The sequence below is a fragment of the Lygodium microphyllum genome, chromosome 8, assembly GCF_053477565.2.
Source record: "Lygodium microphyllum isolate KBCC chromosome 8, Lygodium_microphyllum_v1.1.10, whole genome shotgun sequence".
Classification (NCBI taxonomy): domain Eukaryota; kingdom Viridiplantae; phylum Streptophyta; class Polypodiopsida; order Schizaeales; family Lygodiaceae; genus Lygodium; species Lygodium microphyllum.
Genome location: NC_141142.1, coordinates 28773421 through 28801226, shown reverse-complemented (window position 1 = coordinate 28801226; position 27806 = coordinate 28773421). Strand labels below are relative to the sequence as shown.

The 27806-nt window shown below is 42.2% G+C and overlaps 1 protein-coding gene across 3 annotated transcripts in view; it reads right to left on the bottom strand.

The window, feature by feature from the left end:
* Positions 1-27806, bottom strand: part of ARP5 (actin-related protein 5) — a 63269-nt gene that overhangs the window by 11154 nt on the left and 24309 nt on the right. For 2 of the 3 annotated variants that reach the window (XM_087682721.1, XM_087682722.1), the window contains 8 exons: positions 26543-26587; positions 26343-26445; positions 25876-25985; positions 24851-24960; positions 24661-24751; positions 1499-1942; positions 1266-1393; positions 832-1180 (listed from right to left, as the gene is read on the bottom strand). In XM_087682721.1, coding sequence (XP_087538847.1) covers positions 832-1180; positions 1266-1393; positions 1499-1942; positions 24661-24751; positions 24851-24960; positions 25876-25985; positions 26343-26445; positions 26543-26587 — 1380 coding nt within the window. Of the gene's footprint in view, positions 1-831; positions 1181-1265; positions 1394-1498; positions 1943-24660; positions 24752-24850; positions 24961-25875; positions 25986-26342; positions 26451-26542; positions 26588-27806 lie in introns of all 3 variants that reach the window. The other variant, XM_087682723.1, reaches the window with a different exon arrangement.

Below are 27806 nucleotides of genomic sequence, written 5' to 3'. Positions count from 1 at the left end.
ACCGATAGAGGACAATTTGACCTGTGTTGCTAATTTTTGGTCGTCTTCCCCGATTTTTGGCCTGTTTCAACACATTCTTAGTTGGTGGAGTTATTTGTCTAGTTGATTCCATTAACAAATGAGACCTCAGCCTACTAGATAGTTAGACGAAGAATCTCCTAATGGCCAACTTTCTACAGGGATGGTGACCTTCTAGATCATGGAAGTTTCAGCAATAACAGGTCTGTGATGCCTATTAATGACCTGTCTTTAGTGCTCATGCCTCATTTTGTGTGTTTCTTATGCACAATCTCTCCAACCTTGTGCAATTCAACGGTGCAAAACTTCTTCCATCTCAGCACATCTAAGCCAATTCTTATCCCCTATCTTGACCTTGTCCCATCCCCATCTTCCATTTTAACTGTCTCTCATTTCCTATTTCATAGAAACCAAGCCAGGAAAACCATGGACTGATGTGAAGTTCAGATTGGGATGGACCAGTTCAGTGGTCTTTACAGAAATGGAAAGTGAGAAGGGGCCAGATATTGAAGAGCCATGTTTGTTTGGCATCTGAAGATACCAGGAAAACTGGTCTTGACATGTGGATACCAGGAAAACTGGTCTTGACATCAGAATAACATACTCAGTAAAAAAGAAGAGAAAAATTTCAGCCGATGTATAAGTCATGTGAAAAACTGTTTGCTCATATTCAGGATAAAAACTGGAACAGCATGAAACTAATATAAGTGGCATTGAGAAGTTCATATTGGGACAAAATTGTACTGGCTCTAAAGGGGTTAAGCAATAATACATCATGATGTTCTTGAATGCAAATTGGAGAATGCAAACTACCTGAAGCCTTGCATTCACACGAGCAAGTTCCATTTCATCTTCATCAGGTTCATCATCATCTTCATTGTCCTTTCCCATTTTCTTGTAAAGTTGCCAGTCTTCATCCTTCAGACCAAATGTATCCTCATCCTTCCCCCGGTCAAATGCTGCTGTAGTCAGAAGTTTCATGCGTTCTTTCTGAGCTGCACTCAGTCTTTCACTGCGGCCACCAACAGCAGCTGTGAGATTTGACTTGGTTCCATTGCCACTCGAATTTCCAGTCGTTCTCTGTTTCTTTCGTTGCTCAATTTTTGCCACCAAATCAGTCTGTCTGGCTCGTAAATCCTCCATGTATTGCTCTGGATTAGCCCTGCCATCAAAAGAGATATCTTAAAACTCTAACAAAAGGTTCACATTAATGGCTGCAGATCAATCTTTTCCAGCAAGAAATTTACAGGCGCTTGTCTTCTTCCAAATTCTGCTCACGCTCTCTTTGAAGCTCTTCTTCTTGACGCTTTTGCTTGGCTCGCACTCGACCTTCAGAGGTTGACTTGAGAAATATCTGCTTCTTTTTCTCCTTTAACTGAAAAGGGACTGCATATAAGTCAACTTACTTTATTTGAGAATGTGGGAAGATGCTGAAAACACGAAGTGAATACTGAATCAAAATTCATCCAAGATTACTTACTTGCTCGGGTGTCAACTGATCATTTGGAATTTCTAACAAAGGATATTTTTCAGACACAGGGGGTTCAAGTTCCATCTCTGCTTCTTTCTCTAACTTAACTGGCTCACCCTTTGCCTTTTTTAAGGATAATGTTGCTTTTGTAAGAGCTGCCTCAACTTCCCGCCTAGACCCATAGCCTGTGCCTGAGAGAACAGCAACTCCCTGAACATCATCTGCATCTTCAAGCTCCTCCAAAATCTGTTCTAGCCCTTGAATTTCATTTTCCAAGTCTGCAATCTTATATGAACGTTTTGCAGCAGCCATATCTCGCAAGCGCTGGCTTTGTTTCTCTTTAATTGCTGCCTTCCTTGCTAACTCCTCTTCACTTGGTTGCTCTTCAGAAGGGGGTGGAATCCATGGAAGCTGCCAATGTCGGATTTTCTGTTCAGCAAGTTCATTTCCCATCTGCAATCCAACAAGAATCCCAACTGATACTACTCAAAAAGGTGTGAAAGGAGTTTAGATCAACTCTGATGTACCAACCCAGTCAAAGTAAGGAATGATGAAACCCCACAAGATGGAAATGCTTGTCTAAATACTGCAAAATCTACCTTTCACATTTGCATGTTTATGAAACTATTAAGAGCTCACATTGCGTGTTGCGATTAATAAATATGCATTACAATAGCATATGTTGATTCTCAACTTTTCCATTCTGCTACAACATGCCTTAAAACACTTGTAAAGATCCACATTAGACACCCCTGCATATTTGTTTTTGTTTTTTGAGCTAGGTGCCTAATCAGGCTCCAAGGCGGAACCCTATACCACTAGCTTATACGTGAACATCCCTGCATATGTGATCATTGCTTCACCATGAAATCCAACCCACCTTCTATACCCTCCTTCCCACCCATTATCCGCCATCGCCCTCCCTCCCAGCTCTCCCCTTGTTCAGTTGCTCCCTCCCTTGTATCCTTGCTCCTTTCTTCCCAGGCCCCTTGTTTGTACATACACATAGGTAGAATTAGAGGCTGGCCAATATACACAAATGTAAAACCCAAGGAAAATTGCCTCCTTAGTGCTGTAACTGTTCTTGTCCAGGTGAAGCCTATCCATGACCCTATAAGAGTTTAATCAAGTTTTGGTCTGTGATTTTAGAATGATCTTTCATTATAGTAACCCAGGAACAAGGAGAGGTCTTGGGGAACAAGAACAGGGCCATGGGGAACAGACATGTGAGCCACTAATATTAGGGTTTGCACTTAATCATAAAGATCGCACACTAAGCCCTACTTTGATCTCCTTAAAACAGCCCCAAAACCCAATTAAAGCTAAATTATCAAAAATAAATGGCTTACTTTTTCCTGTAGGACAGAGGCACCCCAATCCTCATATTTATATGAGTCTGTGTTAATGCATCAACAATCCCTGATCATCACCCTGGCCAGCCAGCCTTCAGCACTCTCACCCTCTCGCTGCTGGCCACAGCCACTCCAAAGAACATCACCAGTTTGTGTAAGTTTGTCAGAGTGCTGCGCTACTGTCCATGAGGTCTTCTACAGCAGGCAACCTAATCGGGAGCTCTCCTACTGCATCGTTGTCACCATCTTCACTTTATCCCGCCGCCTACACCTCCTGACCATCCAGGCAACCTATTCTACACTCTCTCCTGCTGTATTTGCATAGCCAACTTGCTGTCAAGCTGTTCAAGGTGATCTGCATCTGTTGTCTACATCAGAAACCCTGTGTTTTGCTTGTAGCAGGCTGCCCAGCATCCAAACATTATCCACAAGCTGTCATCAATATTCAACCATCTGCATTTTTCTCTATGGAGGTCGTTATCTACTGCCACTGCTACATTTTACCTACAGGCAGGCCAAACCACTGTTCACCCAATCATCTGCCTTGACATGGTCAGCTAGCATCATCATCCAGTCAGTCAGATCTGTGCTTTCTACACCCTTGACTGCATACACTGCTGCCTTGTTTATCCGACATCATGCGACATCTATAGACTTCTGCTGCTGCACTTAGCGATCCATCTCAAGTACAACACACTCCGAAACCGTCTTCAGACACCTCTAACCCAGTCCTAGAGAGACAGAAAATCGAGGCCCCCAAAGTGTGTCATCTTCATAATCATTTATTCATTATCATTCAGCATTCTACACATCGTGTTCTCTATGTTGTTGTACACTTTGTATTTTTTGTGTTCACCATACCATTCCTTAAATCTTTACAAGGGGGAACAACTTATACTGTATACGTTAAAAAGCTCTTCAAAACAACACATGTACAAGTCGCAACACATTATAGTCTATTTCATAGATGATAGATCAGTGACCTCGAAATGGCACATTGTAAAGGGAACAACTCATATTATACATTAAAAAAGCTCTTCAAAACAACACATGTACAAGTCGCAAAACATTATAGTCTATTTCATAAATGATAGATCAGTTACATCAAAATGGCACATACAACCCAAAATGTTCCCAAGCCTCACATCGAAGATTAAAATAGAGAAAAGAGTCAAAGCGCATCAAGATGGCCCAAAGTGGCACAAGCTACAAGTAACAAATACAATGGACAAAATAAGGGAGATGGAAGTCTCTCAAAGTTGCATCTCATTTGCAAGATCCAAGCATCCTAATCATCAACCACATCCATATGTGTCTCCCCGTCCTGATCATCCGAGGATTCCGCATTATAAAGAGCTATAAACTTTTCAGCCTCAAGAGACGCCACATCCACGAGCAAGAGCAAGTTTCAAATTACAAATGTCAAATCATGCACTTATTTTATCCCAATCTATTCTTCATTTAAGATGCAACATGGTGACCAGTGGGGCTCTAGTGATAACTATCACAATGTCGAAGATGGGATGAGCACCCTGCAGGCCCAGAAGGGTCCGAAAGGCCCACATACTAGTTAGGGGGTGGATGTTAGACTGCCCTGACATGGAGCAAGCCCAAACCAGTTAAGCGTGGCAATAACCTTAGGGTCAAATAATTGTATTCTCATTGCTTGGAATAAAAGATTTGTCTGGAAAGGATTGATTTCACTGTTTGCTTACTAAGGAGGAGCTTGAACCTTGAGGCATACTCTACATTGACAATGCTTGAAGCTCAGGTGTATGTGCCCCATAATCTTCCCACCATAAGGGAGCCCCGATCTTGAGCTGGTCTCTCTGTGCATCTGCCAGCACAAGCCTTCCCATCTTGTTTCTATGAAAATCGACTTGATCTGTCACTAATCTTACTCTTGTTGGAGATGGGTACCAACCTAGAGAGCACTGTACGGTGTATATCATCATCTGATGTGCAATGAAGTATGGTTGGATGTGGCTATTAGCTGCTTGAGCCTTGGTGCAATTATGAGTCTGGGATATGGGCCTTTATATAAAATAAAGTTTACAAGTCTGGATTTTGTGATAATATGGGTCCACAAAACACACAATTTTGTGTGTCCTCATATACGAGTGCTTGGTGCAACCATTTCCAGGATATGCACCACTATACAAAACAGAGAATTTTACATGTCTGGAATAATATGGGCCTTATAGAAAACGCAAAATCTTGTGAGTCTAGAGTCCTAGGTGTGATCCCTTACACAAAACTTGAAATAGCTGCTTCACCTTCTCTGGACGACCTTTGGTTCTTCACTTCTTTGCTTGGTCACAATATCAATTGTAAGACACAGCTCAAAGAAAGATCAGACAATCCAAAAGCGGAAACAGTACTCTAACCATATATATCATGCCCAAAAAACCACCGACTTTCCCCAATCATCGTTGCTCCAGTGCATGCATCATTGCCTGATACTTTTACCTGTCAATAGCATCCTCATCGTCATTATGCTTGTGTGTTTCTTATTCATGTAAAGGATAAAGAAGAGCTTGATACTTGTCTTACTGGTAGGAAGATCATCATTGACACCTAAGGTGGAAAAAAAGCTTAATACAAAGAACATTATCTTCCCGAAATTGATACTAATCAACAATCCAGCATACTACCAAGAAGATAATGTAACGGATCTTCTTCTATATTCCTTGCTATCAATGTGTCTTACCCACAGGGGTAAACTTTCTAATAGTGAATCCGTGATGTGCTCCAGCACCAAGTACAGCCCTGCACTCTCACATGCTCCAAATCATTAGAGTATGTTCGCTGCCCTGTTCTGGGACAGATCTTTATCAGCCACCAAAAGCCTTGAACAGGCAGAATCAGCCTCTAGCAGTCAAACTATCCTGCTCACAACACAAACCTTGAACTCAAACACTTGAATCCTGCTTACATTCTTACTGATGTCTGCCTTGATCTTATAATTTATTGTCTCCTAGAATGATATCCAACCTGGAATGTGTTTTGCCTTAAATAGGCCCTTCTCAAAGTCAGCCAGACCTGTTGTCCAACCTGTTCCAACCTGCCCATACACTCTGTCCTTCCTGTTTGACATGTCACCTAGCTGCCATGTCAGCAGTCTGCCACACCATAGGTGCACTACAAGCATCTAGCTTTAAAAGCCATGCCAGATCTTTTCAATATCACCACTCTTTCCATGCTAGGTATATGAGGACATGCTACGGTTTGAATGCCAGAAAACACATCATAGACTCACAAATAAACTTCAAGATAAATTATTATGAATAACTCAATACACTGTTAAATGGAGATATAAACAATGTAAGCTCACAGAGCTAAGGCTGTGCTTGACAATCCAAAGTGTGCTATGATTGATGGAGACAGGCTGTAGCAGCAATAGATGCAGTGCTGGAGACTTCATACAGGTATTACAAATGATAGTTTACAGCTGCAGATTGTGGCAACGTGCTCGAGTTGATGTGACAGGCAGTTAATGATGGTGACAGCCTGCTGTGATGATGGTGACAGGACTGGCAACCCTCTCTAATCATGGTGAAAGGGCTGGCAGCCTGCTGTACTCGTAGCGAAAGGGCTGGCAGCCTGCTGTAATGATGGTGACAGGGCTGGTAGCATGCTTTAGCAGCAGTAAAAGCCTGAACGGCAGCAGTAGATGAAGGTGACAGCAGCTGTACCAGCAGTAGAAGCACATACAGTAGCTGTAGACCTGCTGGAGATTATGATCAGCACAGCTACCAATGTCAGGGTCTGTGTGGGCAAGAACATGCAGAGAATGAGGCAAGGCAGAGCAGCGCTGAAGTCGCTGGGAGGCAGAGGGCAGCAAGGCACCCAATTCAGGGATGAGAGTGGCTTGCTCATTTGGAGCTTCTAGGACTCAATAAGGATGCCCAATTAAGTGGCACATTAAAAACGTAAAGAGTGGCTTAACAAGGTAGACAAGTTTATACAATATTATCATATTTGCAAACTTTGAGTTTCAGACCAGCCATATTCACTTTCCTTCAAGATGGTGTATATTGTACCCAATTCCTTATCAAAAATATCTTTAGAAATTAGACAACCTTCTAAGTTCAAGAAACATAGTAGGTCCAAGCCATGAGGTACAGTCACACATCCCTATGCGAGAGACTCCTTTACAAAGGCAATAGGATCAGCGACATGTGAACATGCATAAAGGACTCATGTTGTAAAGCTCAGGTTGCTTTTCATTGTTTTTTTCGAACAACTTTTGCACATCAAGATTCCCTGTTCAGCATTCCATCTACTTCATCCTCCTTTCAAGGGCTATGATATGAGAGTAATGTGAATCTCCACGCTTTCTAGTGGTACAAAGTCATGAAGTGGGCCTACCATGGCTGGTGTATGCAGTTCTATGTGAAGCATGTTCAGTTGCAACACATCCTTCTCCAAATGAAGCATATATTTCAGTCTTAGTCAAATAGGATGGATGATGGGAGTACAAGGAACAAGGACAAGGACAAGGACAGCCAAAACAATAAGAGAAGAGAAGGAGAAAGAGAAAGAGAAAGAGCAAGAAGAAGAGAAGAGGAGAGGAAGAGGTAGAGGTAGGGTAGGGTAGGGTAGGGTAGAGTAGGGTAGAGGAGGAGGAGTAGGAGTAGGAGTCCACAGAAGGCCAAATTATGACCCATGAAACCTTTCCAAACATACAATGATTCTAGGAAAGGGTAGCTATGGTGAAAGAACAATCTATGCAGCGTGGTTCTCCCAAAAGTGTAACATGCGGGTGATGAAAGCCCCTAACTTCGATATAGGAGTAGTGGTCAGAAACTGGTGAAGTGCCCCCTGTAAAGGGATATCAAAGTCAACCCGTATGTGTGCATATGCTAGGCATGTTATAATCATGTGCTCCTCTGATTCTACACTCTGTAGTCCACACAGCTTGCATAACCTCATCTCTCTTGCTTGTCCACCCCATGCACCCATCTCGATCAATAAAGTGTGTGATTGAGTTCAAAGTAGAGTAGAGTAGAGTCAGCCCGTATGTGTACATATGCTAGGCATGTTATAATCATGTGCTCCTCTGATTCTACACTTTGTAGTCTACACAGCTTGCATAACCTCATCTCTCTTGCTTGTCCACCCCATGCACCTGTCTCGATAAGTGTATGATCGAGTTCAAAGTAGAGTAGAGGAGAGCAGAGCAGAGCAGGGAAAAGAGAGAAAAGTAGAGTAGAGTCCACGGAAGGCCAAATTATGACCCATGGGACCTTTGCAAATATACAATGATTCTCCTCCCCATGGTAGGAAAGGGTAGCTATGGTGAAAGAACAATCTATGCAGCGTGGTTCTCCCGATAGTGTAACATGCGGGTGATGAGAGCCCCTAACTTCGATATAGGAGTAGTGGTCAGACACTGGTGAAGTGGCTCCTGTAAAGGGATATCAAAGTCAGCCCATATGTGTGCATATGTTGGGCATGTTATAATCATGTGCTCCTCTGATTCTACACTCTGTAGTCCACACAGCTTTAATAACCTCATCTCTTTTGCTTGTCCACCCCAAGCACCTGTCTTGATCAATAAAGTGTGTGATCGAGTTCGAAATCGTGCAATACTCCATCTAAATACTGTTGGGTATTTCACTTATGCCTACGCTCACATAGGAGTGTCGGTGATCAGTAGGACACTCGGACACTTTTTACTCTCGGTAGGAGAGGTTTTTCCCCCCAAACTTATGGTATTATTTCGTATGTGCTTATGACACACTTACGGGCACTTATCGTGTTCGGGTGTGAACACCCCATACAACCCTAAGGTTTAAGGGTTGTACCTTGTACTTTCAGTTTACACTCTTTCAGTCTATTGCATTGGGTGTGGTACTTCACTCTCATATTGTCTATTGATTTCTGTGCTGAGCTTCGAACCTTCCTTCTTGTCACATTTGGTATCAGAGCATTGGCTCTATTCAGTTGAGGTTCGTAGCTCCGCTCAGCTTGTGGGAGCTCCCCGCTCAATCCAATTCTGCCCCATCAGCTGCCTCACCAATAGCGCCTTAGTGGAAGACCACAAGAGCCCTCTGCAGCAGCTTGACTTGCTTCTTGAAGCCACCTAGCCAAACGCCAACTGTCCCATCAGTCACGCTACCTCTGCCTGCATCGCCTATACCTTGCTCGTCACGCCCAGCACCAATGCCCCCCCAGTCTTCAGCTGCCTGCATCTGTGGCAAACGCAACCCCTGCACTGCCCGTTAGTCACATCCCCAGTGCCGCCCGTCTCTGGAAACGCCACCTCTGCAGCTCGTAGCCTACTCAAGTCGTCCGTTCGCCATCTGCCACACCCTTCAAAGTACAAGCAATCCGCCCGCCTGTGGCATTACTCACCACGTCAATTGTCAGCCTTCTGCGCCTGCAGCCTGCAGCCGCCACACGACTGCGACTGACGAATCTGCATCAGCTCGCCACAGTTCTGACGCCCACCAGCTTGCCTGTCCATGTGCCCGTGTCAACCCATCATTTCTGAGGTAAAAAATTTTTAAAATTTTTAATTCCAGCATAAATTTCTGGAAGTGGGGGTTTCTACGCAAGCAAGCACAGACTTCTAGATAACTGTCTGGGACATAGAGATGCAAATTTTTTGGCATATTCATCAAAAATTTTGGGGCTTTTATGTTTTTTAAGAACATTGGCACATGTAATGCAGTTACAGTCATTGATAGATTGGTTTGAACAAATCTGCGGCAATAAATTTTGGGGATTTTGCTGATACAGTGTTGTTGAACACTGATTGCACCTTGGATTGCGTGCATTAAAGACAGTTTTGACAGAGTGCACCTTTGTATAATAATTGCAAAAAGTTATTTCCTGCAATTTCTGGAAATTTTCAGATTTCCAGTTTGGTCCCGCTTCGGCATTGCTCTTTTGCCTCTTTTGGTAATTGACTATCATGGCAAATCAGGGAGGAGATGTCTTCACCTATGTATCCAAGTAGGACACATTTGATGGAAATAACTATTCACTTAGGTTCTTCATGATGAAGAATGTACTTGTGGCAAAAAATATTTGGGATTATGCCATTGGAGAAGAAGCTAGACCTCGAGTTGTGGCTCCAACTACACCTCCTCCAGGAGGACATGCACAATAGGCACCTCAGCATGCTCCACTTCAGCCACTCCCACAAAGATCAGCAACTCAAAAAGCATGGGATACACAGGATGCACAAGCATTGTCACTAATTGCATTGGCAGTTCAGCGGTCAATCATCCCCCACATTCGTTTAGCAGCTTCTTCACGAGAAGCTTGGCTAACTTTGGAGCAGATGTTTGCAGGCAAGAATGAGACTCGCATCTCTTTCTGAAAGAAAGAGCTAGAGACATTGAAAATGGATGAAGGTGATTCTATTCAAGATCACTTGAATAAAATTCAGGACTTGCGTGAGCAACTCATGAATGTTGATGAGTACTATTCGGATGCACAGATGATATCTACCACTTTGAACTCATTACCTCCTTCGTACTTGGCTTTTCATAAGCCTTAAATCTCACCATGAGGATTGTCGCACAGCCAATCACTTCTCTTCCATTCAGATGTATGTGGTCCCATGCCCTGCAAGTCGTTATGTGGTACGAAGTATTTCATTACCTTCATTGATGACTATATGCATAAGGTTTGGCATATCCTATTAAGCAAAAATCGGAGGTCTTGGCTACCTTTCAGCATTGGCTTGCTTTGGTTGAGAACCATTCTAGGTATAGGCTGAAATGCCTAAGGTCAAACAATGGGATGAGTATGTCTCTAAAGCCTTTGAGCATTTTTGTGACGAGCGATATTAAGCATCAACTTTGACCGCCCCGTACACCCTACCCTAGAACGGTATGGTTGAGCGCATGAATAGGACAATTCAAAAGCGAGTTCCCATTATGCTTAGCCAGGTAGGCTTACCACGGCATTTTTGGGCTAAGGCAATTGCTACAATCGTACACTTGATTAATTTGTCCCCATGTACTGCTCTTGACAATCAAGTTGCAAATAAGATATGGTCTAGAAAACCTCCCTCATATGCTCATTTGTGTGTCTTTGGTTGTGAGGCTTTCTGCCATATATCCAAGGACAAGCCAATAAGTTGGATCCTAAGTCTAGGAAATGCATCTTTCTTGGTTATGGAGATGCAGGTGAGATGGGCTATCACCTATGGGATCCGCAGGCTCGGAAGGTTATCTGCAGCCATCACGATGTTGTTTTCCATGATGAGAAAATGCATAAGCAGCCTAAGCATGTCGTTGAGGTACATAGAGTGATATTTCAGGAGGAACCTTCTATTATTGTACAACCAGCTCGACAGACTGCCGCAACAGCTAATGCCCCAATGGCCCTCGTCCCTAATACTCCATAGGATGTATAATCTCCACAGCCTTGAGATGGTCTACTAGAGATAGACCACAACCTGCGCGATTTGAACCCTCTATGGATTATGTTATGGTGACAAATGTTGGTCAGCCTCTTACTTATAATGAGGCCATGCGCAGAGGTGATAGTCACTCTTGGAAGAGGGCTACGCAGTTAGAGTATGACTCACTGCAAAAAAATCATACATGGGATTTGGTTCCTTTGCCTAGTTGCAAGCTTGCTTTGCCATGCAAGTGGGTGTATAAGTTGAAAAGTAGCCCTGGACGCTCCAAGCCTCGATACAAGACCAAATTGGTTGCTAAGGGCTTCAAGCAGACATGGTGTGGACTTTGATAAAGTCTTTTCTCCTGTTGTGAAGATGACTACCCTATGATTAGTGTCTTTGGTTGCTCAACTTGACTTGGATCTTTATCAAATGGATTATGACTTTTCTTCGTGGGGAATCGCATAATGAGATTTACATGGAGTAGTCTAAGGGCTTTTCAAAAAATGGCAAGGAACACCTCAGATTGAGAAAGAGCATTTATGGCCTTAAACATGCACCTAGGAAATGGTACCACAAGTTTGATGCTTTTATGCATTCACAAGGATATTCTACAGTGATATGGATCCGTGTTTATACACGAAGAAGGCTCGTGATGATAGCCTCACAATTTTGATCCTCTATGTGGATGATATGTTGATTGATGGAAGTGCTCATGATGAGTTGGATACCTTAAAAGGTCAGCTCAAGAAAAACTTTGAGATGAAAAACATGGGACAAGCCTCACATATTCTTGGAATGTGCATTACGCACAATTGCTCTAAGGGGGTCCTCTACTTATCATAGGAGCACATCTAGGAGGTCCTTAAGGGGTTTCATCTGCATGATGTTAAGCCTACTGGCTGTCATTTACCTTCTCATGTGAAAATTAGTCCTGCCGATTGTCTACAATCTAATGAGCAAAAGGCCCAGATGGCCCAAATCACTTATGCATCCGCAGTGGGCAGTTTGATGTATGCCATAATATCCACTCGTGTTGACGTAGCATTTGCAGTGGGAGTTGTGGCACGCTATATGGCTACACCTAGCAAACGGCATTGGGATGCCATCAAGGGTATCATGAAGTACATGAAGGGCATAGCAGCTATGTGCATCTGTTATGGTGGCCAAGATACACGAGTCATGGGATACACTGACTCTGATTATGTAATACATACAGACAGTAGAAAGTCCACCTCTGGCTATGTCTTCACCTTTTCTGGAGATGGTGTTTCTTGGATGTCCACAGTGCAGAAATGCACAGCCCTATCTACTACAAAGGCAGAGTATATTACAACCATTGAGGCTTGCAAGGAGGTTCTCTGTGAGGCCATCTAGTGGCAGACCTTAGCATTATTGAGGTGGTCCCTACCCTGCATTCAGATTGTATGAGTGCTATTCAGTTGGCCAAGAATCCGGTCTTCCATGTGAAAACGAAGCACATTGAGGTGTGTTACCACCTTATTCAAGAGGTCAATGAGAACAAGTCCATTGAGCTTGTCAAGATCTCAACTGACCAAAATCCTGCAAATTTGCTCACTAAAAGTCTCTCAGTAAAGCGTTTTGCCTTCCTTAGAAAGTTGATGGGCATGGGAAGAGATGACGTCTTCCTCATCCAGTTGTACTCACGTACATTTATACTTTCACTTTTTTCTTATTCTCTCCTCACTAGAGGCAAATTCACCTTTAAGTGAGAGATTGTTGGGGGTGAATGCACATGTGCCTAACCACCCATATATTAGTTACACTCACAATACTCGCATACCCGCACACCTACACACTGCATGTAGTGAACGCCCATCATTGTCACTTCATTTTTTATTCTTTCAATGACATTTGAATAAAGGGATGGCCAGTCATATTGTGACTGTTGGAGTTCCCACATCTCTCTCTCTCTCTCTCTCTCTCCTTTAACCATAGCTCTTGCTTCCACTCCGTGCTTCCACTTCAAGGCTCACTCCCTTCAACAAGTAATGCCACAAGGCTCTTTGTGATGATTGGACTTTACCGCTCTCTTTTTCCTTCAAAGGAGGAGACTGAGCATCAACGTCAATACATGGTCCATGTTTAGGATCAATCTGAGAAGATGGAACTAGCTCTAAGTGGCTACATGATTCTTATCCACTGCCTTCCTTCAAAGAAGGAACTTGTGAGGGCACAAGAAAAGGGTTCATGCATTTGAGCAACCGAGGAGGATGGTGCAATGTGCAAGAGCGTGATTCCCCACACAACAGGGTCAAAGGAAACAAAGTGATGTACTTGCAAATATGGAGAAGATAGATAGTGCACGGGTGGATTCATGGCAAATAAAGCACCAAGGTGCAAAGTGGCACACCTTTGAGTGTCTAGCAATGGCCTAAAACCTAAATGTGCATCAAAGACAATGTAAGCTAAGATTGGATAACCTATGGTAGATCTAAAGTAGGGTTCTAGATGGAATAGAGAAAAATCAAAGTGGGAAGTTCGACATTAGGCTCCCTTCCCTATTGTACCTATCCTTTGCATTGCATGATCATCATCATCTTTGTAAAAAGGTACTTGGGCAAGTGAACAATTTTCCCCATGAGGAACACTGCCCAAGTGGCACCTTGCTACATGCGCATTCTCATCATGTAGCATTCATCTATGCATCGCATTGTGCAGAGCACCCCTCAGCGGATCATGAGTTGTCTCCTCTGGCAGTTCTATTACCTTCATACCTCTTCACCAGTTCTCTCCTCAAAACCCAAATTAACCAAAGTTTCATTAAACGGTGCACATTTCTAAAGAGTGTTTGTGTCCCATAACCCAAACTCTAATTTGGGAGAATCCACACTTCTATAAATAGACAAGCTGCCCACCATTCAGCCGGCATTGTCTCTTCTATCTACACCCCATCTACGGAGGATATCTCAATTCGAGCTGCTGTCCACAGCTGGCAACAGCTTCCAGCCCCTCTTTCTTTGCTCTGTTCTCAGCCTGTCTACACCACCCTGCAAGGTGCTTTTACTGCTGAATACCACATTCCAGCCTGCATTTGACACAGATCTACTGCCACCAGCTGCTGATGTCATCTTCTAAAGTTTTTATTGCCCAGCCTGGTTGCATTTTGCTGCAGCAGTTGTCACCTGCCCATTGTGAACTGTTTCCTACCTGCTGCTCACTGTTCATGCTGTCCAGCTTCATCCAGCACTGATCCAAACACTCCGAAGTCTACATTTGCTGCTCGTACTTTCGGAGGCTGTTTGCTGCATGTCGGGATCCATCAAGAGTACAACACAAACTCCATCTCACACTCTCTACCCCGGTCATTGAGACACGGGAGTTCAAGGGTTTGTATTCACATTGCATAGTGTGTTTGCTGCATTGAGCATCCTATATATTCAGCATCCATTATTCATCTTCACTTTCCATTGTCTCTAAGTTACCCTAACCCTAACTGAGTCCTTTATCAACCTGCGCTTTGTCGTACGATTGTGTTTGTTCTTGTACATGAGTATTTCTTTACATGGTATCAAAGCTAGGTTTTCTCTACAAAAACCTAGACTCTCAATTGGAAAGCTCGTCTCATCAGAAAAAAGAACTATCAAAGCGAAGATGACTCCAAACACATCAACATTACTTCCATCTCCAAAACATCCTATACTAAGAACAGAGCAAGAGTGGGCTACACAACTTGCCTAGCAAGGTTCCAGCACTAGTGCAAAGACATCTCACTATCATGGTGTCTACTACAAACCCTATGAGATCTCATGGGCCAAGTACGATTTAACCCTCGTGCATTGAGCCCAACAATGACCGAAAGGTAAGATTGTTTAATCGTCCTTAGATTCTACACACAAGTCTAATGATTTTGCAAGAAGAACGGAATCTCCATATGGGACTAGCCATCCTATTGGAGAAGCAGACACGAAGTACAAACCTTCATATTCTTCCCCTCGTTCCACTCTGATGTCAAGTATGCAAGTGTTTACTTTTGTTCCCACTTTTGATTTTTCTACTTCCATGCAAGATGTTGGTAATATTCAAGAAGAAGATACTCATCACTCCATTCATAACAATCTAAGTCCTAAAGAGGACATATACTTTTATGTCGTAACACGTCTAACTTTAGCACTTGGTAAAATCTAATGCAGTATGTCTTGGATTCCCAAGCTTGTAGGAACTTGTTCAAAGGCAAAAACCCCAACCTATGGTTCTCATATGATGTAGTTCACTCTCGAAAGAGCAGAAATATCAGTGCCATCATCAAGTTGATGCAAGGTCTTATGCCCAAATTTCACTCCCAATTACGATACTTTGACCTTGCCTCTAAGCATTGGGCACATTTCGTTGACCGCTATGCAGTTTTCAATCATACCCAACGTATCAACCTTAACCATGAGCTCCAAGGATTCAAATTTCAAAATCACTAAGAGGGATGATTTGATTATCAAGTTGGTTGAGTATCAACAATTTCTAGCTGAATTTGCTACCACTAGCTTAACCAAGTCAATTTGTTTCATCACAACGATATTTCAATTCCATCCAACAAGTCATCTTACAGCCCCAATTACCCACCTTCTGTAAGTTTGAGTGTCAACTATTGCATTATGCTCGGTTGTTCGTTCAATTTCATAGGAACCCCAATATTTAGAGGGGGCCTTGACTTCTCTAAAGGTGAAGTAAGGTGGTGGAAGAACAACACCAAGACCGAGTCAAGTAGAGAGGAGCAAAGTAACTCTCCTCCATGATTAAAACCAGATTGGAAAATGACCCTAAAAAGAAAAGGTATTCTCAGCATTGCCAAAAGGTCGACCGCTTTGATGATGAATATTGATCAAAGGCCAAGGGTAGTCCATAAACCCTCTCCCCCACCTGGAAACTTGAGCATATCAAGTGAGGGCACTTCAGCCCCACATCCACAATTGAGACGGGGTCATCCTCCACCAAAATAGAGTAGATCCACTGCTCACATAGTGGCAAGATCATCCGCCTCCACTTCACACAAGGGGTTATCTGATTGGTCCGCCAATACCACTTCCATGGACTTTGGTCCTTAGGCACTTCTTGTCTCCCTTAATGAATCCCCATCTATTTCGAAACTCATTGTATATGTTCCAATAAATATATTGTAGGTAATTAAAAAATAAAGATGATTTCGTTATCAAAGGAAAGCGGGTGGGAGTAACCCCCGACGGGTCCGTCCAATAGTAGGGTGGTCCCGGTTAGCTCGGAGCTTTTCTAAATCAACAATAGAAAATAGGAAGACAATAAATTGACCAACTACTCATTAGGTAGAACCGACTTGCATTGTTTTAGGGGGCCGGAGTGAGATTTGGCCTTATGGGCAAGAGGGTTGATGTACCGCACTCCCCACCGTCTCCCATTCTCTTTAAACCAAGTGCAATGGCAAGTCCGCTTCAGATCAAGTAATCCTCTACAAGTGGGAACTCGAAATTATTGATGCTAGCTGGTTGTTAGGAGACTCCTCTGATTTTAGGAACCCGAAAATTCAGGTCAATCCTAGTGGGTTTAGTCGGAACACTTCTGTTACGATGTAGACTTAGTGGGGTCTAAGTGACAAACCCCAATGTTCCAAGGAAGTGTCAGGCGGCGTCATTTGAAAAGCCTATTGATGGACTACATAAAGGTGCACCTTGGAATGAGCTTGGCGGACACCTCACAGTCCTGTAATGTGCAAAAAGAAAATGCAGTTAACAATCAAGTTCATGAAGGTGGAAGAAGTGATGAGAAAAAATCAACCCATGATCTTTCAAATAAAGAGCATGTTTCAAATAGTCAACCCTTATCTCATGGTTTTGGGCCACCTACTTTTAGGCAAAACTCATGGAACAAAGATTCATGGAAGTATATTGAAGAAGATCCTTTGAGCCTTAAAGAATGCAAATTCTTGATAGAATCAAGAATTCCAAGAATTTTCAAACATTGCCATGTTCAAGAGGCTGAAAATGCCTTCAATCTTGAAGGAATGCTTCAATGCAAGCCCAATCTTGATAGAATAGCTTCAATCTAACTTTCCCGGGTTGTAGACAACAAAGCCCTATAAATTGAAGGCTTAAGAAAAAAAAAATTGATGAATATTGATGACTGCCCTATTTTGCCCCCATTTGAGATGGGAAAAATGCTTCAATCTTGCTTCAAAGCTTCAATGTATGCCCAATCTCACTTGTAGATGCTTGCCTCTCAATTATTGAAGCTAAAAGGCACCAAAATTAACTCAAAACTTCAAGAAATTTCTCAAATGTTCATGCTGTCCATTTTCAACCATAGTTAGGGTTATGAAGAGAGCTTCAGGGGGCTAAAAATAAGAGTGAAAGAACTAGTATAAGGCAAGTACTTCATGTCAGGGCTATCATTGATAATCAAATGAAGGAGAAGCTTCAATGATGAAGAAGAATGTTAATTTCTAGGAAGGAAGGAGGTTGAAAAATCAGCGCAAACTATCCAAGCCCTTCTCCTGCATCACGTGGTCAAGAAGGTTAAGCATAAGGGTAGTCAATAGGTTGCCCAAGACATCAGGAATCATCCTCTGTAGGTTGCATGACGAGCTATGGCAATGGGAGAGAGATATGAGAAAAAAACTCCATGGAAACTTTCACAAAGAAGCTTGGAAAGAGGAAAGAGAACCCTGCTTCAAAAAGTAACCACGGTTTAACTCTTCTAAACCATGTTTAGACTTCAGTAAGTCCAAGAACCTTCAAAATGGCCCCAATTTGACCACAAACCACCAAAATAACCTTGAATATGCCATTATTTCTTCAAGCCTTCTTCAAGATCTTCAAATTTAGTCACAACTTACTGCAAAGAACCTTAACTAGTCATAGTTTTAACTCTGTCAAGTCCTATGACTAATTCTTGTCTTCCAGTTACCCTGTCCCTAATCTTGTAATAAGATTCGCCATGAAAATGACCTTCCCATTGGATCAAAGATGTGCTTTGATATCAATGTAAAGAAGCTAATTCCCACAGGATTAATTAAATTAGAAATAGAAAGAAATAAACTATTTACCAAGAAACCATAGCTAAGGTAGCTAGGCTAAACGATATTACCATTAATGGTTGAGAATCAAGTGATGAGAGGCTATATAGCATGGTATGCACACCCAAGCTATGCTGGCCAAGAGTATGTACCCTCTTAGATGGTGGGAGGTTGAGACCTCAAACATGAAATGTTGTAAAATAGCAAAAAGATCCTTGGCTAGTTACAACTTAGCCTTTTATACTTAACCCTAGTAGGCTAAATATTGGCTAAGGTATTAAGGCATTTTTACTCTATTTCAGTTTAAGATAACATGCCATTTTGCATGTGGGTCTTCGTGCTAGAATAATGCTTCAAAACAAGTATCTAAGCATAAATTGGTTTACCATCCTTATTCATCATGTTAGATTTGCTAGAGATTGCCTTAGTTGTACTATGTCCTCCATGTTGCTTGAGCATGAGGCATCTTTGTGTCTCATTGTACCGGTTCTAGTGAGCCTCTTGCATCTTCAAAGTTCAAAGTGGGGTGACAAGAAGAAGTCGAAGGCCCAGTGTTATCACTGTGGTAAGAAGGGACACTTGTGGAAGGACTGTAAAGAGTTAGTGGCTTCCAGGCAGAAGAAGGAGAAGAAGAAGCAAGATGTGGACTTCTCCGCCGAGTCATCGTCCTTCTCAGACTCCAATTCAGATCCGCCAGCCAAGGCAAAGACCAAGGGGCAAAAGGGATCCTCGTCTTCACATCGAGGGAAGAGCCTGGTAGCCTCTCCTTCTGCAACTTTCTACTCTAAGTTATGAGGTCATCCCTCACGACTCTCCAATGCTAGAGAGGGAGTGAGAGGATGGTAAGATGGGGTAGCTAAGCCTATCTATACAAGTATAGTGGTGCACAGGTTCTAGAGGGACGTCCCTGACACATCTGAACCGAAGTCTAGCAGGTTCAAATCCTAGAGCTAGGATTGACATCTAGGTTCATGATGGGTCGTTATGTAACAGAAAGCGGGATTGGCTCGTAGCCTAGTGCTCACATGAGGGGAAACTTTGGCAAGCTAGCCAAAGGTGGAGAATCCATGGTCACATATATTCAGAGGCATTTTTGACAGGATGGCCTTGTATGATATTACGAGACATTATTGAGAGACATTGAGGGCTGCTATGATTCTTCTCTATTTTCAAGAACAGATACGATCGGCATCAACATCTCATTTTCTGCGAGGCACCTTGATGGTGGCTTGCGCACCCACTGCTTGGATATGGGAAGGAGCGTTCTTCTTCTCTTGGTGTTTACAAGAATTTGATTACTTTAGAGACATTATTATTTTGTACCTATATCATTATCTAAATCATCTACGAGACTTTAATTACTTTAGAAAATTATTATTTTTGTACTTTGTATCATTATCTGTATCATCAGGATGATTATGATTGTAAAAGGGCGCTTGTGACAAGTGAACAATTCCCTTGCAAGGGCACTATCCAAGTGGCACTATCGCATAATATTTTGCATGAGCATAGCCTGCATTACCCCATGCATCGGTTTTCTATTCTTGTAAACATGTATCTGTGCATATTTATCCTTTTTTAGTCAGAGAGTAGTCAACTCTAGATCCACTATAGTTATAACAACTCACATGGCAATCTCCTTGGTAGTCTCTTTGGCAATATTCCTATATATCCCCCATATTTTTCTTCTTCTCCAACACCCTTAGGTGGTCAAGATAGCATGTTCGTTTTGTGGTGTGTTGGATTTGACCATCCCTTCTCATTTCCCAAAAGGACGCAAATGCTTGATAGGACCCAAACCATTCCTCCAACCCGAAAAAAAAAAGGTTCCAAGTGGTTCCATTCGCCTTTGTAGATCTTGATAGGCCATGTAGAGAAATACTCATCTACAGATAACAAACACAATCGTACAACAAAGCATGGATTGATAAACAACACAATTAGGGTTAGGATGACTTAGAGACAATGAACACTAAAGAAGATAATGACGAACAAATAATGAATGCAGCAAACGTACTATACAAAGGTGAAATACTAACCCCCAACTCCCATGTCTCTAGATCTAGGGCAAAGAGTACAAGTTGGAGAGTGTGTTGTACTCTAACACATCCAAAACGCAATAAATAGCCTCCATGAATGTTTGGCAGCAGAAAACACAGCTTAGGTGTGGTCGGATCAGTGACAAGGATCAATGATAGACAGAGGGCTAGAACAACAAAATGCAACCATATCTGATGACGCAGTAGGATAGCAATGATGCAAAACAGCGAAACATTGACTGATGTGACAATGGCATGCAAGCAACTAGGTGATATCAATAAAATGCAGCCTGCAAATGGTCATATAGCAAAAAAGTTGAAAATATTGATCTAACAACCACGTGCAACAACCGACAAGATGGAACAATGTGGGAAGCAATCACTAGCTGATCAGCAGCAAGAATTAGGCAAAAACTGTCACCAATCGATGGAGATGGCTGGACAGCATGCACCAAATGATGGACAGCAATGGGCAACAGCTGAAACTATGAATGGGGTGTGAACAGCAAAGATAAGGCACTTGCAAACTGCAAAAACGAGATTGGGTAGAGTGATGGGTAGCCAATTTATTTATCGATGGATGGGTCCTCCCAAATAAGTGCTTGGCTTATAGGACACACTCTCTCTCTAGGATCACATTTCTTTTCAATAAAAGTTTGGTGATTTTGATTTTTGGGATTGTAATTAAGAGCTAACTAAGTAATAATGCATTTTTTAGCTCAACAAGCTATTGAGCTGCGAAGAGCACCCTTTGTCCGATGCCTTGGCCTCTCTAGGGTGACCCTTTGGGCTCCCTTGGTAAGATAACCATCGCCTTTGTAGTCTTGATAGGTCATTAGGCAACGGACGAACACCCTTTGCCTTATGCCCTAGCATTTTCGCGTGGGACAAAAACTGAGCTCGAGCTTTACCTTGGCAATCCCTTCTTGGTAAAATGCATTATGCACTAATTAGCACTTTAATCACAACCCCTATACTCAAATTAACCAAAGTTTCATTAAACAATGAGCGTTCCTAGAGAGTATTTGTGTCCCATAAGCCGAACCCCAATTTGGGAAAATCAACACTTCTATAAATAGATAGGCTTCCCACCACTCAGCCCTAATCCTGTTTTACAAATTGTTGATGCATGTCTTTGCTATCCACACCCCGTCTACGGAGGATATCTCAGTTCAAGCCGCCATCCATTGCCATCCAGAACTGGTGCCTACTTCCAACCCCTCTCTCCTTGTTGGCAATTGTTCTCAGCCTGTCTACATCACCTTGTAAGCTGCATTTACTGCTACAAACCACTTCCAAGCCTGCGTTTGACACACATCTGCTCCTGCCAGCTGCTGATGTCATCTTCTGCATCTACATTTACCGGCAAGCCTGGTCATACAGTTCACCACATCATCACTGCAGCTCTGTTTTGCTGCAGCAACTGTTACCTGCCCATTCTAGACTCTTTCCTAGCTGTTGCTCACTGTTCGTGCTATCCAACTTTATCCTGCACTGATCCAAACACTCCCAGATCTGCATTTGCTGCTGTCAGCGGCTGTCTCCTGCATTTTAGGTTCTGTCAAAGTACAACACACTCTCTAGCTCATACTCTCTGCCCCAGTCCTAGAGACACAAAGTTCAAGGGTCAATATTCACTTTGCGTAGTGTGTTTGTTGCATTGAGCATCATATATTTTCAACATTCATTATTCATCTTCACTATTCATTGTCTCTGATTACCCAACCTTAACTGTGTTCTTTATCAAGATGTGCTTTGCTGTACAAGTGTGTTTGTTATCTATAGACTAGTATTTCTTATACCATCTCTGGTGGATGACACACATCAACACCTCTTGCAGCCTGCTCCTACAAGAGCCACCAGTCCTTGAACAACTCTACCTTTTAGCATCTTATACACTCTTTCATTCATTTACATCATTCATTTTGACACTTGCGTTTTGTGTTTTGCATTTTGCATTTGTGTTTGAGTTCTCTATGTTTCAATCATGGTCATACACTCAATGCTTTCTTTTGCAAACCCTAGCATATCCCCACAACTTCGCTCATTGTTTGAGCAATTTATAGAAAGATAGTTGTCATGGGTTGAACCTTTCATCCAAAAGGAAAAGGATATAATCAATCTCATCTAAAGCCATCAATTCATTCTCAATGAATTCTATAAGAGTTCACCTAAAAAGATCTCTTAAAGTTCTCTAAGGCATGCTTTGGCTATAACTTTCTCAAGATGAAGATAGTAGTTAAGATAAACTTGCCTATGAAAGCAATTAGTGATAAGTAATGAGTGGATTGGATGGCCTACTTCTTGGTCAAGGGCTTGTAGAGCAATAGAGAACACCATACAAGATCATGCATTTTGAAATGAAGTGTAAATCATCAATACTTCCATGAAGCCAATCATGAGTTGATGTGAATAGTGGATGGACAAAAGCCATGCATTGAAAGGGTTTATAAGAGGACAGACCGCATGATTAAGAAAATAGAATAGCTTGGCTTGAAGTTTAAGGAGGTCTGAGGTTTGTGTGAGGCAATTTGCAAGTACATGATTAATGCTTCTGACCACATTCCCTCCCTTTATAGACAAAAGTTTAAGGGTGTAAAATTTAAGGAGGTCTAAGGTTTGTGTGAGGCAATTTGCAAGTACATAATTAATGCTTGTGACCACACTCCCTCCCAACAAAAGTAGAGGAGTCGTCCTACCAAAAGTAGGTTGGCCAATAATCAAACAAATACTAAGAGGCTGCCCATAAATTTTGGCATGGATGCTTGTGAACTTGCAAAATGACCACTTTCAAGTTTCAACACCCCTCGGGCACAAGCAAACAAGCAAAGAACAAGAACACTCAAGGTGCACCATGAATACTCACCAATGTTCACTCCAATGGAAGCGTCCCAATAAAAAAGCACCCTAGCAAAGAAGTCCAAATGCAAGAATCCCCCTCTCAAGTCAAACTAGTCCAACTAGCCTACGACAGTGTACCCTCGCACTCCCGCCTTTTTGGTTGGGAACATGTAAGGTGTACAAACATCACTAGAGTCGAGAAGAACCACTCACTCAAAATATCAATGGACCCCAAGTAAACCAAAGCTCCAACAAACATAACCATGAGTGCCACCATATGGAGCAGCAGCATGTCTTCCACATCTTTCTTCTCTTCAAATGTGACACCATCCCCCACCATTCCTTCTCTTTGCCTTCATGCACATGATTGCCAATCTACCACATCATGATGGAAACAAAGACTCCTCCAAAGGCAATCCAACAACCTCTCTGAAAAGCACTACTGAGCACCATATTGCTCAGGCACGACTCCACGAGATATGTCAGAACCATCAAACTCTTGATCACAAAAGCTGCAATAGGATCATTACGAAGTGAAATGAGGGAGGAAATTACTTGCACAGTTCGGAAAGAACAGCAAACAAAGTGTGAATGCCTGCAAAAAGCTTTAGCCACAAAAAGCACATATGCCAAATGCAAGGACAAACTCAATCATGCAAGTGCAAAGCACGAGCCACCATCAAACCAATTCACACAAATCAAGGATTCAAGTGCAAACACAAGAAGCACAAAACAGGAAGGCGTTCAGCAACCTTATACCACATGAAAAAGGGCAGATTTAATACACTCGATCAGCATGAAGTCAAGCAAATCACATGGGTAAGACTGCAGCTAACATCACCCCACAAGGCAGTGACAAAGGGCTGATGTCACAAAGGGACACACTAGCACAGCAGACACACCAGGTGAGTCAATACAGACAGAAGTCCATGCCTAGCACTTGCAGAAGCTGCAAGACAATGCAGCAAGTAGAAATCCCAGCCGCATCCACCACCTGAGGACAAAACATAACACCTATTCTCCTGCACTAGACAAACCAAAGAAACACAACAATCATGAGCTATCTCCAACAAATCTAAACATCTGCTACCATGTTAGAAGAGCAAAATGCATGGTGGAATGAAATAGACAATGCACAACGTAAACACAAAAGATAAAAGATAAGAAATGGGGACATGAGCTAGCTGACAGACTCCACAGGCTCCCTCTCTCCACACAAAGAATCTGCAAGCACAGGACTAATGACTATGGCAATACTCCCTCCTTCTATGGACAAAAATAGAGAGTTGTCCTACCAAAAGTAGGTTAACCAATAATCAAATAAACAATAAGAGGCTGCCAATAAATTACAGAATGGGCACCCATGAACCTGTGAAATGACCACCTCCGACAGTATGATATTCCTATATCCACCCAACTCTGGGTTGGCCTACATGTGGAGATGCCATAGATATTAAGATCACAGTGCATGTTGATTATAAGAACACTTAAACATTGAGCTTGGAGCACCTTCAAAAAGTCACAAGTTACTATTTGCAAGGCAAACTTGATACGATCTCTAGGAAAATGGCTACCTGGAAAATTTGAAGTTCAGAACTGTAATCATCTGCAATGTAGCAATGGTCCAACTTCAAAGCTTCAACTTTTTCCCACGTCAGACTTGCACTAGTTTAAAGTCAAAAACAAAGAAAATCAAAAGCTTGGATAATGAAAAATGCAAAAATTGAGAATCTACCAGTGGCACCTTGCAATTGAATAACTTACATATGGTAAGGATACTGAAGAGTTAGAAGCTTTTTAAGATAGTCAGTCACATGAAATCCGCCTACATTAGTCCTACAGCATGCTTCCAACACTGGCTCTCCAGAAACCACCTGTTTTAGGACAAGGCATATTAATAAGGAGTGTAATTTTTGCAGTAGGTCTGCATTATCCGATATCTAAGCTGAATATGTTTTGTATACATTAGAATTTAGAAACATCATCACAAACTGAAATAATTGACAGAATCAGGATTGGCTGAGAGCTAGTAATGAACACTTTTAGCTTGTCTTATTAAACTTGCACAGGATCATTAAATGATGTTGGATTAAAGTGTTCCAGTTGAAGATAAACCCTCCAGACTAACAATGGCAGATCAGTTCTACTCTTTGACATCATCTCTACCCAATGTAACATGCTTCCTGTTACCATAACCTCACTTTTATGGCTCCTTAACATCTTATCAAAAATTCCCATTCAGCATGCTCTAGTGCCAATTAAACCTTAGTACATTTTATATAAGGCCCAGTTTTAGAATCTGTGACCAAGGAAAGTCTCAAAACATTAAAATCATATAGCTGACGGGGCAACATTCGGGTTGGAACTTGACATCATATTAAGGACTCTGGTATAAGGAGTGTAATGATCTTGGAAATCTTTAAATTCAACATGCTTCTGAAGCAGAGAGATTAATGCCATGAGAATGGTGCGTCTGTCTATCTTCCTGTAATTGGATGGAAAAACTTTGACATGTGTCTTTGTGTCCCCCTGATTGAACAGAGAGTATCTGTAAATATAACAGCATTCAAACAATACCAGGTTTCCAGAGAAGAATGAACGCTATTCAAGTTTTCTATGGTGAATCCACATATTTGTCAATGCCAAAATTGTTCTTCAAGCAGCAGAAAGCAGTCGTCATCATCACTTCTCTTGGACGATATATAGTGAATGCATAACAAGAGGGCTTTTACAGGAGAAAGAACAAGGCACAACATAAAAAGCTCTCTCTTCTGGAATAGAAGACTTACTGGGATAGAATGCGTGGTAGTGTATCCTGAACAAACCACAAGACCATCAGCCCCACAATTCCCAAGTCGTTGATTCTGCAAATAGCTGAAAACACCATCTATTCCAAGACCTGGACCATGTCCCAAATGATCACAAAATTACAAATGTTGATCAATTGAGTATTAATGGACAAGCTTTGCTGAAGTCTCCACCTTAGCATACAAATACACAAAGAACCATAAATATCCCTGACCAACAAAATTTTCTAGAAAAACTATGCATCTTAGCATACAACGACACAACACACAATCGATATCACCAACCAACAAAACATGTTTAGCAAATACTATGCGTCTGCATTCCAAATACCACTCAAAAATATTGAAAGCAGCAAAGCTCAAAACAAAATATCCAAACGACCAAGTCCTAGGAGAGTCATTACAGACTAGTATGCATATCGTATTGTAGATGAAACAAGAGTTATTACCCAGAGAAGAGACACTGTAAGTCTCAAACAGGAGTTCAGCCATCTTGCTGCGGGAATAAAGAGGGTTGCATGGGCACTCTGTTAAAAGCACTGGATGCTCTATCTGTGCTGTCCTCCGGATAAGCAAAATTCTTAAGCAAGCAAAACAAAAGTGTGTCCATCTTGCCATAGATAAAACTCAAGAAAGACAAAGTCATTACCTCACTGCCATCAAAACCCATTCTATCAAATACGTAATCAAAGATCTGCAACCAAAAAGTATTTAATTTCGAATGAATTAGTTCTCAGAACTAAGGAGGATGGGATAATCATTGATAAAATATAATTTTTCCAGAGCTGCTCTTCCATCAAACCCAAAAAAACAGTATATACAGATACAATTCACAGCAGGGAATATAAAAGATTTTTGAAAAGGGAAGACCCCAGTACCAATCCCTCCTGGTCATTGAGGTCAACACGCCTCTTTCCATTGTGTTGGGTGTGTTCTCTCTTGCCTCTAGGTGGACTGATTGGATAACCTAGATGATAAGGTTGTGAATAGGAGTGTTTTCAATATCTACAAACCTGCTACAATTGGAGCCTCTACTTGGAAGTGGGAGTTTGAAGTTGACATCCACTCTACAAGCGCATGCGCCTAAGTTTCGTGTTGGTTTGGTTCATAGTTCCACTGCTCATCTTTTTGTCCTCAAGTTTCTTAAATCCCATGATTCTTGTCCTTAGGGCATGTTGTGGGCATTCATCCTCACTCCTACTCATTCCTCGTTCAAATCAGATCACTTCTTCATCAGCCCCTCATCCTCTCATTGCTACCCACACCCCTTCCCGAGGACATAACCAGTTTGTGAAGATCTTCATAGTGTGAGAGTGCACAATGGAAGAAGTAACTTAAACACAGAGAAAGAAGACAGCAGGAAGATGAAGGAAGAAAGAAATCTGCACTGACTGAAATAAATACTGAATACAAACAGATGGACTGATCAGTCCCTGCACGCAGCCTGAGGCGTCAGTGAGGCCACCAGATCTGTCCTGAAACGATGATGGCAGCAGCAGCACCGGAGGTGGAGGAGTGTGCCCGCAGTCGGAGGAGCAGCCTGCAAAAGATGATCTACCCCAGCCAGCCAGCCTGCTATATGTAGCAGAAAATGAGCCAAAACTGGCTGACCTGACGCTGGCCAAATGCATCTAATGCAGTCAACAGCATTTAAAATGCAGAAAAACATACAGCTGATGTGGCAATAAAATCAGGGGTACAAGCAATGTCCGACAAAGTGGCCCACACTGGGAAATGCTGAAAATGCTCACAGAATTCAGGAAATGCACACTAAAATGCTAGAGCTCTCATGTATCTGTCAAGGAGCTCACAACCGGGAGATGAAAGATTGGCAACACTAAAAGTGATAGGCTAACATCCCCTCTCAGATCCTTGGAGTGTCTGGAGACCCAACAATCTCATGTGCTGAAGCA